Source organism: Lithobates pipiens, unplaced genomic scaffold (assembly GCF_037356315.1).
Source record: "Lithobates pipiens isolate NorthernLeopardFrog02 unplaced genomic scaffold, aLitPip1_a1.2 Scaffold_22, whole genome shotgun sequence".
Taxonomy (NCBI): Eukaryota; Metazoa; Chordata; class Amphibia; order Anura; family Ranidae; genus Lithobates; species Lithobates pipiens.
Genome location: NW_027507784.1, coordinates 171916127 through 171935062, shown reverse-complemented (window position 1 = coordinate 171935062; position 18936 = coordinate 171916127). Strand labels below are relative to the sequence as shown.

The window sequence follows — 18936 nt, the reverse complement described above, 5'->3', positions numbered from 1 at the left end:
CACACAGAACTATATGTCGTTAAACTGGCAGTAATGCATACAAAACTATATGGCCTTAAACTTGAAGTAACGCACACAGAAGTAAATAGCGTTAAACTTGCAGTAATGCACAAAACTATATGATGTTAAACTGGCAGTAACACACACCAAACTATATGGTGTTAAAATGGCCATAACAAACACCAAATTATATGGCAGTAACAAACACAAAGTAAAGGCCGTTAAACTGACAGTAATGCACACAGAAGTAAATGGCAGTAAACTGGCAGTAACGCAATCAAATAGATGGTGTTCAACTGTCACTACTCTGAACTGTCCCTGCTCTAGCTATACACTAATGTCAAGATTACTGACATGGTCTCACTACACTACACTGAAACTATCTGAGCTGCCCCTACTCTACACTAATGAATGTATGAATGACACGGTCTCACTACACTACAGTGAAACTATCTGAGCTGCCTACTCTAGCTGCGCACTATGCAAAGCTGAATGATGGTCCTCCTGACTACATTCACACTATCCCTAGACTGACACTAAACTCTTATAAAATATTCTACACTGACAATTGAAGCAAAATAGCAGTGTAGCACACTAACTAATAGCACTGAACAGAGCCCTGTTCTATCTCTCTCCACGCCGAAATTTCTAGCACGTGTCTGAAGTGGATGCCCTGGTAAGAGAACGACATCATAGAAGTTATTCTGTTGTCTGCTGGGAACTGTTATGCTTTCTTCAAGGGCTCCAAATTTGCTTGCCATTTTTCTTTTTGTTTCATCATTCCCTGGTGTAGCATCCTCCTAGGTAGGTGCTAGTATTATTTAGATTTCATGCTGGCTCACTGTGTTCAGTGGAGCTGACTATGGTGTGTTAGGCAATGTTTTGTTCTGCTGACTTTAGCCAGTGCTGCTGATGAATTAGGTCAGTTCAGTGTTCCCAGCTGCTGCCAGTCCTTCTGCTTTCCAGAGAGCTGAGAGAACTCTCTGAAACATAGGCACGAAGCTATGCAGATGGCAGTGTGGATATTTATACAGCCCTGGCCAATCCCAGGGAGCAGGACCCTAAAGGCATGCTGGGAGGCTGTATAAATGCTCTGTGCACACTGAGCTCTGGGTCTTTTCCGGTGAATGAAAGTAAATGCTGAGTTTCTTGCTGATGCTAGCATTTAAGGTAGGCTAAGTTTATATTTTTACAGTGACGCTAGTTTTTATAATTTTTTTTAAGTTTTCTTTATACTGTTCTTTCGTTTTATTGAGCTCTTGCTAGGGAACTTCTTTAAAAAAAAAAAAGGGGGGGGGGGGCACCGCACCCTGGTGATCTCTGCTTTGTTATGTTCCACGTTGTCCAGTTAATTTTAATAAGGCTTACCTGTAGATAAAAAGATTATTGACCCTGCATGCAGCCGCTGACATCAGTTGCATACGCGCTTTGCGGGTCTGGCATATCCTGACGGAACTTGACGGAACGGAGGGCTCCCACGCGCATGCATGGGGGTGACATCTTTGCGGCTCCAGCTACTTACAGCTCCGAAGCCAGCGATCCCAGAAGAAACGCAGGGGGAACATGTCAGCTCCCTCAGCGGTGATCAGGCACGCTGCGGGAGCTTCATTCTAAGGTAAGTATTTCATAATGTACTAGTATGAGATGCATACTAGCACATTATGCTATTGTCTTGCAGGGTTTTTTTTCCCGCTGTTTACTTCCTCTTTAAATCTCCTTTCTTCCCCATTCTGCAAGTTGTCTTCATCACATCTAGTGTCTAGATGCCTAAATGCATTGAGTTGCTGCAATGTAATTAGCTGATTATAAATTTGTGTTACCAAGCAATTGAACAGATGCACCTAAGTAGTCAGTGAGTGTATAATCTATCTGGTATAGTGCAAATATACTGTATCTCACAAATACTTAATCAGCATTACATTCTTCCTGTTTCAACATATGCAAACAATGATTTTCATGTTATGTCTATTATTCACAGTTTATCATAGCTGAAACTGTGCCATGTAAGCCAATGATTAATTGTATGATCTATCAGCATACCTGCCAATTTCTACTAACAGCATAGCATACTGAACAATTTTATTCCTATGAAAACAGCACATCCTCCTAAATGCTACGTAATGTTAAAACTTTATTTCTGTTTCTGTCCAGATAATGACGGAAGAACAGAGAAGGAGGACATTGGTTCTGCAGGGTGATAAGAGTAAATGGATTACTCCATCTTGTCTTACAGAGCTCCTCCAGCTGAAATCACTCTACCCCCTTGCTCCCCTGGTGGTCGGCAATACTTTTATTGGTAAGCAGTGTAGTGTTGCTAGTAAAAGAATATAATATACTAGACACAGTCCCATTGTTTTTAACTGAGTATCAACACTTAAGTTTCATTCACACTTGTGCATTGTGGGAATGTGCACAAAATTGCACGCTTCCCCATAATGCACAAAAATGTGCTGCTCTTTTGCAGACACGCAACAGTGGCATTAATTCTTAAAGTGGTTGTAAACCCTTAGGCCGCGTACACACGCGCGGACTGTTCGCCCAACTTTGTCCGTCAAACAGTTTCGGCAAACAGTCCGCTCAAAATTAGCATGGACGGACATGGCCACACACGACGGACGAACAGTTTGCTGAAACCGTGCGCGATGACGTGAACGGCACGTACGACGGGACGAAAAATACGACGTCCTATACACTGCATTATAACTTTCGGCGTGTAAATCCTTTCTGAGCATGCGCGGAACTTAGTTTGACGAACAAGCCTACACACGAGCGGACTGTTCGCTGAAACAAGGTTTCAGCGGACAGTTTTTCGGAAATTCCGTAAAACCTTGTTCGTCAAACTGTTCGCTGAAACTGTCCGCTGAAAGCCCACACACGAGCGGACTGTCCGCCCAAACACTGTTCAGCGGACAAAGTTGGGCGAACAGTCCGCCCGTGTGTACGCGGCCTTACAAACCATTTTGACCTACAGGTAAGCCTAGATTAAGGCTTACCTGTAGGTCCAAGAAAAATCTCCTAAACCGTGTTACTAAAAGACAGTCACCGCTGTCTACGACACATGCGCCGTAGACAGCGGCGCGCAGGTGCACTATCGCCATTAGCAGCATGCCGCTGCTAACGTCGATATGCCGTTAGTGTTGGCTCCCACGCGCATGCGCGAGAGTGACGTCATCACTGCTCCGGCGGTGTGAGTGGCCCGAGCAGCGATACCCGGAGGAAGATGGATGCTCCAGACTACAGGGGACAGCGGTGACATCACTGGCTCCTGTGTCAGGTAAGTGACACATAATGGGCTACTATGGGCTACTATGACGGTCCTGCAAGCCGCATCTTTGGAGCGCTGTAGGAGTGGTGTATTTACTGCTCCTAAAGTGCCCCTTCCCATAGAAAACAATGGGGCAGCGCTGCAAACCGCCGCTGCAGTGGCACTTTGCGGGCGGTTTTAACCCTTTTTCGCCCGCTAGCGGGGGTTAAAACTGCCCTGCTATCGGCCACATAGCGCCACTAAAATGACGTTAAAGCGCCGCTTTACTGCCAGTGCCCACGACGCCTCAGTGTTCAAGTAGCCTTATATGCCTCTTTTGCTGGGAACTTCTGATTTTTTTTGTACCCTTATAGGGTTGTTTAAAGTGTGATTTTTAATGATGGGAATTACAGTTTTGTTTGCATATTATTCTACACAATGTTTTCTTGATACTGTTCCTACTGAGTGTATTTATCATTTCTTGTATTTAACCACTTCAGCCCTGGAAGGATTTGCCCCCTTCCTGACCAGAGCACTTTTTGTGATTCTGCACCGCGTCGCTTTAACTGACAATCGCGCGGTATTGCAACATTTTACCGATACAAAATTGACGTCCTTTTCTTTCCACAAATAGAGCTTTCTTTTGTTGGTATTTTTTAAATTTTTTTGCACTATAAATAAAAAAAGAGCGACAATTTTGAAAAAAAAAATGCAATATTTTTTTACTTTTTGCTATAATAAATATCCCCCCAAAATATATAAAATAACATTTTTTTTCCCCTCAGTTTAGGCTGATATGTATTCTTCTACATATTTTTGGTAAAAAAAAAAAAATACCAATCAGCATATATTGATTGGTTTTTGCGCAAAATTTATAGCATCTACAAAATAGGGGGATAGTTTTATGGCATTTTTATTATTTATTTTTTATTATTAATGGCGGCGATCTGCAATTTTTTTTATCATGACTGCGACATTATGGCAGACACATCGGATACTTTTGACACTATTTTGGGACCATTGTCATTTATACAGCGATCAGTGCTATAAAAATGCATTGATTACTGTGTAAATTACACTGGCAGTGAAGTGGTTAACCACTAGGGGGCAATGAAGGGGTTAAGTGTGTCCTAGGGAGTGATTTTAACTGGGTGGGTGGGCTTCAACACACATTACAGCGATCACTGCTCTCGATGACCGTGTGTGATGACAGATGTCTGCCCGCAGTGCCGCTTAAAGAGGATGTACCTGTACACCCTTTTGCCCACCCATGCCATTCTGCTGATCTATATCGTTGTGCAGCGGTCGGGAAGCAGTTCAAGTATAGATGAGGTTATAACCCCCATTTTCAAGGGTCAGTAATAACATTTATTTTACTGTTGTAAGAGCAATGCATCAGTATCAGCTCCTGGCTCCTTAGAGTCCTCAGCCACCACAAAAGGTCTCTCCTAATAGCCCACTAACTGCATAACGTGCAGTCGTGCACTGGGTGGCTATGGTGATTGAACCAGTAACATGCTTCTCATTCTTATCTATGAGACAAGATGTCATTAGCTTTGATAAATACTAGGGTGGATGAAAGATGAGAAAATCTGACCAATTACGTAGCAGAGGACTTAGGTCACCGCAAAGGATCGTCTATACGATTTTTATATTAGCAGCCCTTCCAGCTTCAGAAACTGAGAAATATAAATAGGTTAAAGTATAACTAATGGTATTTTTACATTTTTTTTCTTTATAGAGATGGATTTGAATACCTGTCAAGTTTAGGGAGATTCACCCTCTTTATTAGGCCTGTTTACCATTATCACCAAACGTGAAAGTAAACGGAAATCCTAAATTCTTAGCTTTTCCCCAAAACAGAAATCATGAAGATATCTCCAATGGAGACATTATTACTGTTGACAATCTCACCAATGGGACACAGATGCAAAAAATAAATCTTAGAGGGGTTATAACCCTGCCCTACTCTATCCAAAATGAAAAAAAATGTGCCTTTAGTCCTACTTTGAGTTTACAATGGTTATCATCTTTCGGGACTAGAAGATTTAGCTTGAAATGCATTTTACTGGTCTTTACAATCTGTGTACGATTTTGTTACTTTAAAGTTCTCCCCATGACAACATAACAGATTATTACACTGACAAAAATATGCTTCTTCAACAAATATAGAACTGAATAAAAATAATTGTACTTCCTTATTTGCCTCTTGAATAGGAAATATATAATTTATGCTTTATCATTTGTATCCTTGTATTATACCATACACACTATTCTATTTTTCTTTATGTGTTATAATAACTATTATAATAAAACCAATTGTGGAAAAAATTAAAATAAAAAAATAAAAAGAATTAAGATACCATTTTCTATTGTAACTTTTACTCTCCCATTGTTTAGAAATTAGAACATACAAACTGAGAATTAAGTAGGCACTAGAGTCACCTTACACAATATTTAATTAATGTGTTTAATTAAAAATACAAAATTGCCTATACACAGGGACATGTCAAAAGAAAAAAACATTCATCTGATTTTGATCTAATGTGGCAACCCAGCTACTACTGGTATATCTTGCAACAATCGTTATCAAACAACCAAAGGCACAATTCATTTGTACAATGACATCTGGAGTGCATACATCAAGGGTTTGAATTATTCCATCTAAAAATCTGGATATCTGGTAGCACCCTGTAGTTTGGGCAGGGAGCCTCTCACAAATTTACTTGCCAGGAGTAATTATCCTGGTTGATTGATAGATAAATAAACAGATCTATTGATTTCTCCCTAAATTTGGCCTTGTTGCACTTTTCTCTTCTACCACTAGGTGACCGGGTACTTGGTGGTACTAGATATGAGAAGGACAACCCAAGGTCAGGTTATGGGTATATGGGGTATCTCAGCCAATGGGCAGGGGTTTTCTTGAAATCCTTGGCCTGCTAGAAGCATCTATATATTTGGGTGGAGTCAGGTGATCAGTGTTCTGTGCCACCTCGACGGCTGTCTGGGTGGACGCGTGTCATATGCCCCCAGCTGCTAGGCCAGAGATTGGGTGATCCCGGGGCATCTGGCTGCTAGGCTGTGTGAGGGCCTATCCAGAAGTAAAGAGAGCAGCGCAGGGTTGGGATTGCGGCTTGCAGTTAGCCAGAAGTGACGGTTCTGCCGGCCGGAGAACCTGTCGGTGGTCGGTGGTGGAAGGAAAGCTGTTGCCACAAAGGGACCACAGTGAGTGACTGAAGCAAGTACCGGAACCGCATTCTCACTGAAAGGGCATGGTGGAGAATCTGGCAACTTTAGGCACTGGTCAAGTCAGGGACCCAACCCGCAGAGGAGATGCTTGCAGAGCAGCCTTGTGAGTCAAGCCTGGGACCTCGCCAGTTAGCAGGGAGGAAGCTTAAATAATATCTGGAATGCCAAGCTAGGGACCCAGCAGGGAAGTGTGGGCGACGCTTGAGGGAGATACCACCGCAAACCTTGGTGTAGCTCAAGGGATCCAGAGTCAGTGAATCAGAGGGTCCAGTGAGAGACTGGGAGCTCGGTGTTAAAGAATTTCAAGAGGCAGTTGTAGTGGAGCTGAAAGGACTGGTATGTTTGAGTTAGGAACTGTTAAAAACTGTTGCCGGGGGCGTGGCTTGGTGCCTGAGGAAGATGGACGCTCGCTTCTAAGCTCTCCCTCCCGGAGGTCCAGCTATCAGTTCCTCGGCTACCTATACCGCTCTAATCATGGGGAGCACACCGCAAAACCCCTCTGGACTACCCTCCCGCTCGTCCAGGAGCCAAGATGCCCTCGCTACTCAGCATATACCGGAGATATTCCGGACGCGGCCTAGAGGATCGGCGTCTGACTCACAGGCGGCACCGCATGACACATCACCTCATGGCAGGGGGACTAATAGATCCAGAAGCCGGAGCCCACAATCGCAACCCCCGGATCCACCGTCCTCTCATGCGCTCAGTATTGCAGACCTGAAAGCTATGACGGCGAACATAAAAGGGGCACTCGCGGCTGCTGTCTCTGAATTGCGCGCGGACTTTCAGTCGATGGTCCTGAGGGTAGAGGACATAGAGGAGACGCAAGCCCTCCATGACACTACTCTCTGCCGGATGCAACAGGTCTCCGAATCCCACGCGATCCAACTCAGGGATATCAATCGCCATCTGGAAGACCTTGACAACCGTGGCAGAAGGCATAACGTTCGGGTAAGAGGTCTTCCAGAGTCCGTAGAACCAGCACACCTGGCACGCTCTGTCACAGACATTTTCAATGGCCTTTTAGAGAGGCCCCCCGATACACCCATCCTCCTGGAACGCATACACCGGGCCTTGAGACCCAGGGGAAGGGAAGCTGACCCCCCAAGGGATGTTGTATGTTGCATCGCTGACTATATCCTGAAGGAGGAAATTATGCGGAGAGCCAGGAATGGAGGGCGGCTGCAACACCAAGGTGCTGAAATCAAACTATTCCAAGACTTGTCTGCCATCACCCTGCAAAGAAGAAGAGAGCTGAAACCGATTTTAGACATATTGAGAGCGCGCGCTATTCCATACAGATGGAAATTCCCTCTTTGCCTCTCTGTCACCTATAATGGCCACACTGTGAATCTCAGGGTTCCTGAAGATATTGACCATTTTTGCAGTACTCTCAACTTACCTCCTGTTGATGTACCTGACTGGTACAGTGATTTTCGTCTTCCCCTGTTACGAAAAGCAGAATCTATGGAAGGCATAGCAGAGGCTGACAACTTCAACATCGGTAGACGCAGGAGAGCTCACCCTCCGGCCTCATCGTCGAGAGCACAAGGCAACCTACGTAATCTCAGCCCCACAGCATCGCCGGATCATAGAAAGCCAAGAAGATCGTAAAGGCTCTTTCCACTGAGATCCTGATTCGATGGCACACAATTCGCCATACCTGGTTCCCTGTTTCTACTGTTCCCAGAGTTTTGTGCAGTCTCCACTCTACCTAGTACCACTGCTGTTCTGAGGACTTCTGTTCCCCTCCCCATTTGAAACCCACCTTTGCTAAGCGAGAACTTTCGAATTATCTTGTCCCGAAGTCTGTCACAGATACAATCGACTAGAGACTTCACCTCCCGCTAATCCCCCGAATCTCTTCTACAGCATCTAAAGACTCAACTCATTGGCTTCTAGCCCAGAGGTAAGCTGTCCTGCTGGACTATACACCCGCTTGCGTGTCAATCTTTACTGTTTGAAGAACTTACCCATGGATGTTACCATGATTTCACGCTTAATTTTTCCGGAACAGCTCATGCTCCATCTATTATTATTTTTTTTGATCAAATACTGTTTTAGTTTGTCGGTTTGTTTTTACTTCTGTTCTTCGCAGGTTTCCCCGAATCTTTACTCACCTGCTCAGATGGACACACGCTGCGAGTATAAGTACTGTAACAATACTGTGCGTAGATTACCCTCTGATGTTATTTACCTTATCACTCTCTCACCTGATTTCCAAGCTGATAGAACATAGCATTATGCCCTCTTGGACTGGGTTAACTTGGGCAATTGGTTCTCTTGAAGCAGATTTCAATAGGGCAGAAAGCTTCACCTAAATTATCGTTTTTACAGCTGCCTTCAACCTCAGAATCTCGGAACGCATGTTTTTCAGACTAAGACTGCACACCTCTCTCATATGTTATTAAGATTACCTTCTGTTTACCGTTTATGTATTAGATTTACTGTTCATTAAATGGTTTCAAGAGCTCCCCTCCATTCTCCCGGAGTTGTAGCGATCACTTCCCCGGTCAGGCATGCTCCTCTCCACGCTTCTGACAAGCAACTTACCCTCCCCCTATACATTCACATGACAATATTCACACTCTCCAACCAGTTCCCACACCTCCCCTCATAACATTTATGGCCTCAAATACTAGCCGGTATCCCCCTTAGTCCCCTTTTGACCTCAAGGGAATTAGAGCATATATTCATCTTTGCTCGGTTACCAATCACTCTCCACCACAGGAATCTCTATGAGACTCCCCTGATCTATACTGGTATTGTTTTATGTCGGGAAGGTTCTAAATATACTTCCGGACCCCAGTTGTGTCATCACCCCCTTCTACTTTCTACTTTCTATATCACCATTTACCTTCAACATACTTACTTGTGTTTACGGATATACCCCTGATATCCTTGATCCCTCCCCCCCCCCCTCTTTCTTCCTATAGCTCACTCTTTTCCTCCCCTTACCCCCCTTCTCAACCCTTTTGGATTTCCGCTGCTCGCCGCCCACGTCCCCTAAGACTAGCTACAATCTCGCTCATCATGCACCCTCGGAATCCAATACACACGCCTAACAATAGATCTCTCAAGGTTGTATCTTTAAATGCGCAAGGCCTCAACACCCCCGAAAAAAGATCTCAGCTCCTGGCACATATGAAATCTCTGAAAGCCGATATCATTTTCATTCAGGAAACCCACTTTAGTTCTCAAGCCACGCCTAAATTTTCCAACTTTCATTATCCCCATGGTTATCACTCAACCACCCCGAATTCTAAAACAAAAGGTGTCTCCATTCTCGTATCCAAACAGACCCCCCTACAAATCACCGATACTATGACTGATGATAACGGTAGATACATTTTTCTTAAGGGCTCCCTACACAACAAACCTAATACACTAGCAAACATATACAGCCCCAACTCAGCGCAGCTTCCCTTCTTTAGGACAATTATGAATCAATTGGCTACTTTCCAAACGGGCATATTGATCCTAGGGGGCGACTTTAACATTCCCCTAGACCCCCTGGTAGACACTTCAACAGGATCCTCTCATCTCCCTTACAGGGCCCTTAGACAGATCAAACTGACTCTCCAAAGCCTCCTTCTCCACGACACATGGTGAACCCTCCATCCGACAGAGAAGGATTTTACCTTCTACTCCAATCCTCATGACAAATACTCTAGACTCGACTATATATTTCTGACCCAGACTGATCTCCCTTACCTCAAACATGCGACAATAGAACCTATGGTCCTGTCAGACCACCACCCTATCTCGATTACACTGACGTTCCCTGAGATACAAGACCGAACATATATCTGGAAATTGGACCCATCTATCCTGACGGATACTGCATGAACTGCACAAGTCCAACAATGTCTCACGGACTATTTCATTGAAAATGTTACGCCAGACACCTCTTCTATCACTCAATGGGCCGCTCACAAAAGTGTTATAAGAGGAAAACTGATATCCATTTCAGCCGAGATCATTAGAGAGCGGAAACGTCATCTATCTGATCTCTACACACGACTCAGAACGCTAGAAGCGACACACAAATGTACATTGGCCGAGCAGACCCTCCACGATTTACAAGCCACTCGTTCCTCCATTAGAGAGGAATTAGGAAAATCTATCCGGAAAAAATATATGCTATTTTATGAGTTCGGCAACAAAAGTGGTCACCTTTTGGCCCAAGCCTTGAGAGCCAAACGGTCGAAAACTACCGTACATTCTTTACATACTCCTTCTGGTAAAAAACTAACCTCAAACACGGACATAGCTAAAGAATTCGAACGTTTCTACTCCAACTTATATAATATTGAGAAACCTGACTCATCCTCCTCAGCTAGCCTCAACAGACAACGCACGATAGAGAAATTCCTACACAAATTCTGCCCCAAGATTCGACAACCGGACATTATATCTGCTCTAGATGGCCCTATCACCCCATTAGAATGGAAGATCGCCCTTAAACAGACAAAAAATGGTAAGAGCCCAGGCCCAGATGGGCTACCCGCAGTATACTATAAAACCTTCTCGGAAGTTCTCCAAGAGCCCTTTCGCAGAGCTTTCAACTCCATCTCGGACACTACACCCCTTCATCAGGACATGCTAGAAGCTCACATAGTGGTAATACCGAAGGGCGATAAAGATCCAACCAAAGCTGAAAATTATAGACCTATTTCATTACTTAACGTTGATTTAAAATTGTTCTCCAAAATCCTTGCTAACAGACTTCTTCCTCTTGTCCCTGAATTGGTCTCTTGCGATCAAGTTGGATTTGTCCCTGGCCGTGAGGCTCGGGACAACACGATTAAAGCCATCAACTTACACCACTTAATCAATACTTCTGGACAAAAAGGCTTTTTCCTCTCCCTTGACGTGGAGAAGGCATTCGATAGGGTAGCGTGGGATTATATGCATTGTGTTCTACAAACCATGGGATTAGGACCTCAAATACTTTGCTTCATTAATGCTCCATACCTCGCCCCAAAAGCAAATATAAGAGTGAACAATACCCTATCGAATGCCTTCTCCATAAAGAACGGGACCAGACAGGGGTGCCCCCTATCCCCTATTCTATATATTCTTACACTGGAACCTTTTTTGAACAGCCTAAGACATAACCCAGATATTAATGGTATCCAGTCCAAAACAAGAGAATATAAACTCGCCGCATACGCAGATGACATTTTACTGTTCCTTACCAACCCCCTAATTACGATTTCATCCCTCCTAAAAGCATTTAGTTTATTTAATACAATGTCCAACTTAAAAATTAATTTTGGTAAATCCTATGCCCTCAACATCTCTTTACCTCATGATTTGGCTGAACAATGTAAACTTAACTTCCCATTCCAATGGACTAATGAAAATATTACCTACCTCGGCATACAACTTCCGAAAAGACTAGAAGACCTGTACACTAAAAACTATTTACCTATCTTACACAAGATCTTGACGGACTTAAAACTCTGGAATAGACCAATTTTTTCTTGGTTTGGTAGGGCCTCCATTCTCAAAATGAATATCCTTCCCCGTATTCTCTATCTTTTACAGGCTGTACCGATAAAACTCCCGATAGCTTTTTTTAAGTCGTACAGACGAGCCTGTACAAACTTTTTGTGGAATATGCGTAGACCCAGAATCAGCTATTCCCAACTTTCTCTGCCCAAAGATAAAGGTGGCATAGGCCTTCAAGACATCACCAATTACTACAAAGCCACTCATATGACGAGAATAATTGACTGGAACATTCATTCATCCTATAAAGATTGGGTCACTCTGGAAGCATCGTTCGTAGATTCTCCACTTCAATCTCTGCCATGGATACAGCGCTCACTCATATCCCCTTCGACTAAACTCCACCCGTTAATCGCCCCAACTTTACAATGCTTCTCTACTTTATGTAGCCAAAATGACATCTTGTCCAACCCTGGACCATTGACCCCATTAAAACAAAACCCACTCTTCCCACCAGGCATGCACGAATCCTTCCTTATTAAACATTGGACACGAGAACCGATACTCATTAAATTCTTTTACAAAAACGGACGACTACTCACAACACAACAAATCGCCGCAAACATGCAAATGCCCCCAATACCCATGTGGACTTACCAATAAATTCGACACTACTTACAATATACTAATAAACAAACTGACTGTACTAGACCTCTGACCCCCTTCGAAAAACTCTGCTCTTCGCAAACACCCCGACTCATCTAATTTCTTTGACACATTCCCTTCCATTTCAGGGTAATGTCCCTGGAACCTCTTTGGCTTGCAAGACTTGGGAAAAAGATCTGGAATCCTCCCTTTCAAGGGAGGATTGGGAGAATATCTTTCTCAATATTCATAAAGGCACGTTAAATGTCTCGGCCCAAGAAAACGGATTCAAATTACAATGCCGCTGGTATCGAACTCCTGCACTGCTTCACTCCTGGGATTCCCAGACCCCGGATAAATGCTGGAGATGCCATAATCAACGCGGTACCCTCCTACACTTGTGGTGGCTCTGCCCGGCCATACGCCCTTTTTGGCAGAAAATACATGAGGTGATTGAACAAATCACAAATACGATAATGCCCTTCTCTCCAGCTCTATACCTTCTACATCACAATGCCCAATTTAGAATGTCTTATCGTAAATCTCTCACACTTCATTTAATCAGTGCAGCAAAGCAGTGCATCCTGACACACTGGAAGTCCCCTACCATTCCCTCCATCGCAGATTGGCTTCGAAGAGTAGACAAAATAGCGAACATAGAAGAACTGATCCATATCAACAACGACACACCGACTAGATTTGGCTCGAAATGGGCACCCTGGCACCATTTTCGGACTACTGCAGACTTCCACAACATGATGCAAAACTCTACCTGAATAAACATCTGATATTTAAGTACACATATCCACCGCCTCGTACCCCCTGGTTTCCTTCCCAGACCTAGTAAATTATTGCTAATATCAGAGAGATCGCTTTCATCATATGAAACTACAATCATCCACCCTAACTAAGCATTGGACTGTGGACGGCGAGTAGCGGAACTTCTGGACCCTCCTCATAGCGTATTACCTACATTAACAGACCTCCCCTACTCTACCCTTTCCTTGTAATTCTCTCTCCCGTCCCTCCTTTACATAGTCCCCCCCTCCCTAAAGAGATTTGCGCACTCAGTATTGAAGGTGTAAGTTTCTACCATTTCCCTTTCCTTTCTCTCATGATCTTTCTTCACTTAGGCCTGCTCTTCATTGATGCAGTATGACAACCCAACCAAAGACATGTTGGTATAATTATGACCCCGCATATATGGTGCGAAACGCTCTGATTTCGCGTGCATTTGAAAACTCCCACATGTATTTTCTTATTTAATCAAATGATTGGTTATACCTTAGGTTAATATATGCATAACCTGAGCAACACTATACTCTGTGTATGACTTGTTAATGTTCTGTACTGATTATCTGTCATACGTTTTTCATTTCCTGTATGATGTACTTTGGAAAACAATAAAATCTTTGGAAAAAAAAAAAAAACTGTTGCCATAGGAGATAGCATTCCTGCATGTGCAGAAGTGGCACCTTGCTGGGGCCTTTCCCTGCATGGCTGAATTCGTATTTAAGTCTCGGAGTCTGCCAATTTAATCTGCAACTACTTAAGGGTGTCCTGGCCCTAACCTTCTTTCCCCCAAAAATACAAAAATGACTGTCAAAATAAATAAAACCTATTTTTTTTTTTTTTTTCAAATATAGATTTTATTTATTTCCAGCAGAAAAGTACCCCATAATACAAACAGAAATAACAACCAGAACGAATAGAGCCCGGAATACAAAGAACAATGTGATACAAAAAAGAATAGTAGCAATCCAAGCAATGTAATGAGCAAGACATGTTAAAACAAAAAGGTACACAGGATATCCTTACTTTCGTCTGAAGTAGAAACCGGGGTTGTGAAGGCTCATTGAGGAGGTACAGAAACGGGGTACAACACCTGAGTCTCGCCCCACTAGTCACGGGGAGAAAACCCTATAAAACCTATTTTACATCCAAGAAGTGTCTGGCACCCATGACTTTCACCCTCTTTGCACCCACTATGCCTTGCAACTCACTACATATTGAAGGATATCAGCTATATTTGGCCTTGGAGGTCCTCATTAGACTGGACATGGCCAGAGACCTTGCTACATTAAATTAGTAAATTATTAAAAAAATAACTAATGGCAAACTTTTTTTCTTTTTTTGAGTTTTGGATAAAGAGGGATTAGAACAACTGTCAGTTATATTACTATCTGTGTCTCTATTAGGGTGATTTACCCCCTCTATTTGTCCTGCTTTCTGTTATCATTGAAAGGGAAATTAAAAGAAAATCACAGTTTTCAGATTGTCTCCAGACAGAGGCGGCTCTAGGCTTTGGGAGGCCTTAGGCATAACTTAGAAATGAGGCCCCACTCACGTCCATAAGGGAAAAAATAATTCAAGCAATAAAATTGAATTGCATATTAAGAGTACTGGTGTCTGTGTCCTCTATTTCAAAGCTGGTGTCAGGGCTGGCATGCTCTCAGTACTGGTGTCAGGGCACTCCATCTCAGTGCAGTATGCTCTCTCTCTCAGTGCTGGTGTCAGTGCTCTGTCTCTTTCAGTGCTGGTGTCAGTGCTCTGTCTCTCTGCTAGTGTTGGTGTCAGTGCTCTGTCTCTCAAATTGCTGGTGTCAGTGCTGTGTCTCTCTGATAGTGCTGGTGTCACCAGCACCGAGAGAGACAGAGCACTGACACCAGCACTGCGAGAGACAGAGCACTGACACCAGCACTGCGAGAGACAGAGCACTGACACCAGCACTGCGAGAGACAGCACTGAGAGAGACAGCACTGACACCAGCACTGAGAGAGACAGCACTGACACCAGCACCGAGAGAGACAGAACACCGACACCAGCACCGAGAGAGACAGAACACCGACTCCAACACCGAGAGAGACAGAACACCGACTCCAACACCGAGAGAGACAGAACACCGACTCCAACACCGAGAGAGACAGAACACCGACTCCAACACAGAGAGAGACAGAACACCGACTCCAACACCGAGAGAGACAGAACACCGACTCCAACACCGAGAGAGACAGAACACCGACTCCAACACCGAGAGAGACAGAACACCGACTCCAACACCGAGAGAGACAGAACACCGACTCCAACACCGAGAGAGACAGAACACCGACTCCAACACCGAGAGAGACAGAACACCGACTCCAACACCGAGAGAGACAGAACACCGACTCCAACACCGAGAGAGACAGAACACCGACTCCAACGCCGAGAGAGACAGAACACCGACTCCAACGCCGAGAGAGACAGAACACCGACTCCAACGCCGAGAGAGACAGAACACCGACTCCAACGCCGAGAGAGACAGAACACCGACTCCAACACCGAGAGAGACAGAACACCGACTCCAACGCCGAGAGAGACAGAACACCGACTCCAACGCCGAGAGAGACAGAACACCGACTCCAACACCGAGAGAGACAGAACACCGACTCCAACACCGAGAGAGACAGAACACCGACTCCAACACCGAGAGAGACAGAACACCGACTCCAACACCGAGAGAGACAGAACACCGACTCCAACACCGAGAGAGACAGAACACCGACTCCAACACCGAGAGAGACAGAACACCGACTCCAACACCGAGAGAGACAGAACACCGACTCCAACACCGAGAGAGACAGAACACCGACTCCAACACCGAGAGAGACAGAACACCGACTCCAACACCGAGAGAGACAGAACACCGACTCCAACACCGAGAGAGACAGAACACCGACTCCAACACCGAGAGAGACAGAACACCGACTCCAACACCGAGAGAGACAGAACACCGACTCCAACACCGAGAGAGACAGAACACCGACTCCAACACCGAGAGAGACAGAACACCGACTCCAACACCGAGAGAGACAGAACACCGACTCCAACACCGAGAGAGACAGAACACCGACTCCAACACCGAGAGAGACAGAACACCGACTCCAACACCGAGAGAGACAGAACACCGACTCCAACACCGAGAGAGACAGAACACTGACTCCAACACCGAGAGAGACAGAACACCGACTCCAACACCGAGAGAGACAGAACACCGACTCCAACACCGAGAGAGACAGAACACCGACTCCAACACCGAGAGAGACAGAACACCGACTCCAACACCGAGAGAGACAGAACACCGACTCCAACACCGAGAGAGACAGAACACCGACTCCAACACCGAGAGAGACAGAACACCGACTCCAACACCGAGAGAGACAGAACACCGACTCCAACACCGAGAGAGACAGAACACCGACACCAGCACCGAGAGAGACAGAACACTGACACCAGCACCGAGAGAGACAGCACACTGACACCAGCACTGAGAGAGACAGAACACTGACACCAGCACTGAGAGAGACAGAACACTGACACCAGCACTGAGAGAGACAGCACACTGACACCAGCACTGAGAGAGACAGCACACTGACACCAGCCCTGACAGAGAGTCAGTGCTCTGTCTCAGTGCTGGTGTCAGTTCTCTGTCTCTCTCAGTGCTGGTGTCAGTGCTCTGTCTCTCTCAGTGCTGGTGTCAGTGTACACTCTGCTAGTGCTGGTGTCGGTGATCTGTCTCTCTCGTCATCCCTGTTGGGAAGCAGTAGGTCCCCTCGGACTCCTCATAGTGGAAGAGCTCCTGGTGGGAGCCACAGAGAAGCCGATCAGGAGCACTGCCAGTGCAGAATGAAGAGTGCCTTGCCCACCATGGCTGAGGACCACACTGGATTGAGCTGGGACCTCCCGACCACCGCAGTGGAGCCCTGGATGGCTGGGGTGGAGTCGGGTCAGGAGGACACGGGTTGTCAATCACAGGCAGGCACATTGGGACACTGGCAGAGGACTGAGCAGACCTGACTGTAAACCCCAGTCACATGTACCCCCCCCCCCAAGCACATTCGCACCTCCCGTTGCATGCTCACCCCCCTCGCATGTACCCCCCCAGTGGGATGCACACCCCCCCGTCACATTCACACCCCCCCAGTCACATGCATACACCCCCAATCCCATGTTCACCCCTCTAGTGACATGCACACCCCCCCAGTCACATGCACACACCCCCAATCACATGTTCACCCCCTCTAGTGACATGCACACACCCCCCCGTGACATGCACACCCCCCCCGGTGACATGCACACACCTCCCCCAGTGACATGCACACACCTCCCCCCATTCACATGCACACACCTCCCCCAATCACATGCACACACCTTCCCCAATCACATGAACACACCTCCCCCATTCACATGCACACACCCACCCACTCACATGTTCACCCCCTAGTGACATGCACCCCCCCAGTCACATGCCCAGCCCCCCCAATCACATGCACACACCCACTAGTGACATGCACACACCCCCAATCACATGTTCACCCCCTCTAGTGACATGCACACACCCCCAATCACATGTTCACCCCCCTAGTGACAGGCACACACCCACCCAGTCACATGCCCAGCCCCCCAATCACATGCACACACCCCCTAGTGACATGCACACACCCCCAATCACATGCACACACCCCAGACACATGCATGTACCCCCCAGTCACATGTTCACCCCCTAGTGACATGCACACACCCCCAATCACTTGGTCACCCCGTCACATGCACACACCCCCAGTCATTTATACCTCACACATAGATGCTCTGTCCCCTCACAGCTCAGTCAGCACATCCTCAGCTCACTGAGCTCAGTAGTCAGGTGCACACAGGCAGGCTACAGCGAGAGAACTTGAATTGGCTCCGCCTCCACCACAGAAGCCCCGCCCTGGAAGGAGGGTGGACTCGCAATCCTGCTGAAGTGCTAGCTGTGCCCAGCCTTTGCACAAGGTATCAGCTCAACTGACGGACAGCATTTGCTGGCGGGGCTGTGAGGGACGGGGCAGTTGTCAGTCTCTGCCGGCTGTTCCAATGGAGACTGGGCAGTCATCTCATGGGGCGTGGTGTAACAGAGCAGAGAGGAGGAGGACTGTTTGTAAACTGAACGAGGCGGGCACAAATCTCCCCTGTGCTGATTGTACTAGAATGGATGCAGGATGATAGTAGAGGCAGCTCTTTAGGCAAACTAGGCGGTGGCGAGGACCCTGAGAGGGCGAGGCCCTTGAAGGGGCGAGGCCTTAGGCCATCGCCTAATTTGCCTAATTAGAGAGCCGCCTCTGTCTCCAGAACCGTAATATAGAGGAAATCTTTCAATGTGAACACTAGTTCTGGTGACTCTGGTGACAACCAGGGATTCTCTCACTTTAGAGGGATTTCCTCCCACTCCCTGTTTCGGCTATGGGACAGGAAGTGATGGAAAAATCCCCAATGGGACACAGATGACAGAGCTACCCTGCGACAGCAGCATTGGTAATCTGGTT

At 46.0% G+C, this 18936-nt stretch overlaps 1 protein-coding gene across 1 annotated transcript in view; it reads left to right on the top strand.

Annotated features, from left to right (window-relative positions):
* LOC143924364 (aldehyde oxidase-like) overlaps positions 1-18936 on the top strand; it is a 203685-nt gene that overhangs the window by 40696 nt on the left and 144053 nt on the right. The window contains exon 2 of the mRNA XM_077448644.1: positions 2152-2296. Within this exon, the coding sequence (XP_077304770.1) occupies positions 2155-2296 (142 nt within the window). The 5' untranslated portion in view covers positions 2152-2154. The remainder of the gene's footprint in view (positions 1-2151; positions 2297-18936) is intronic.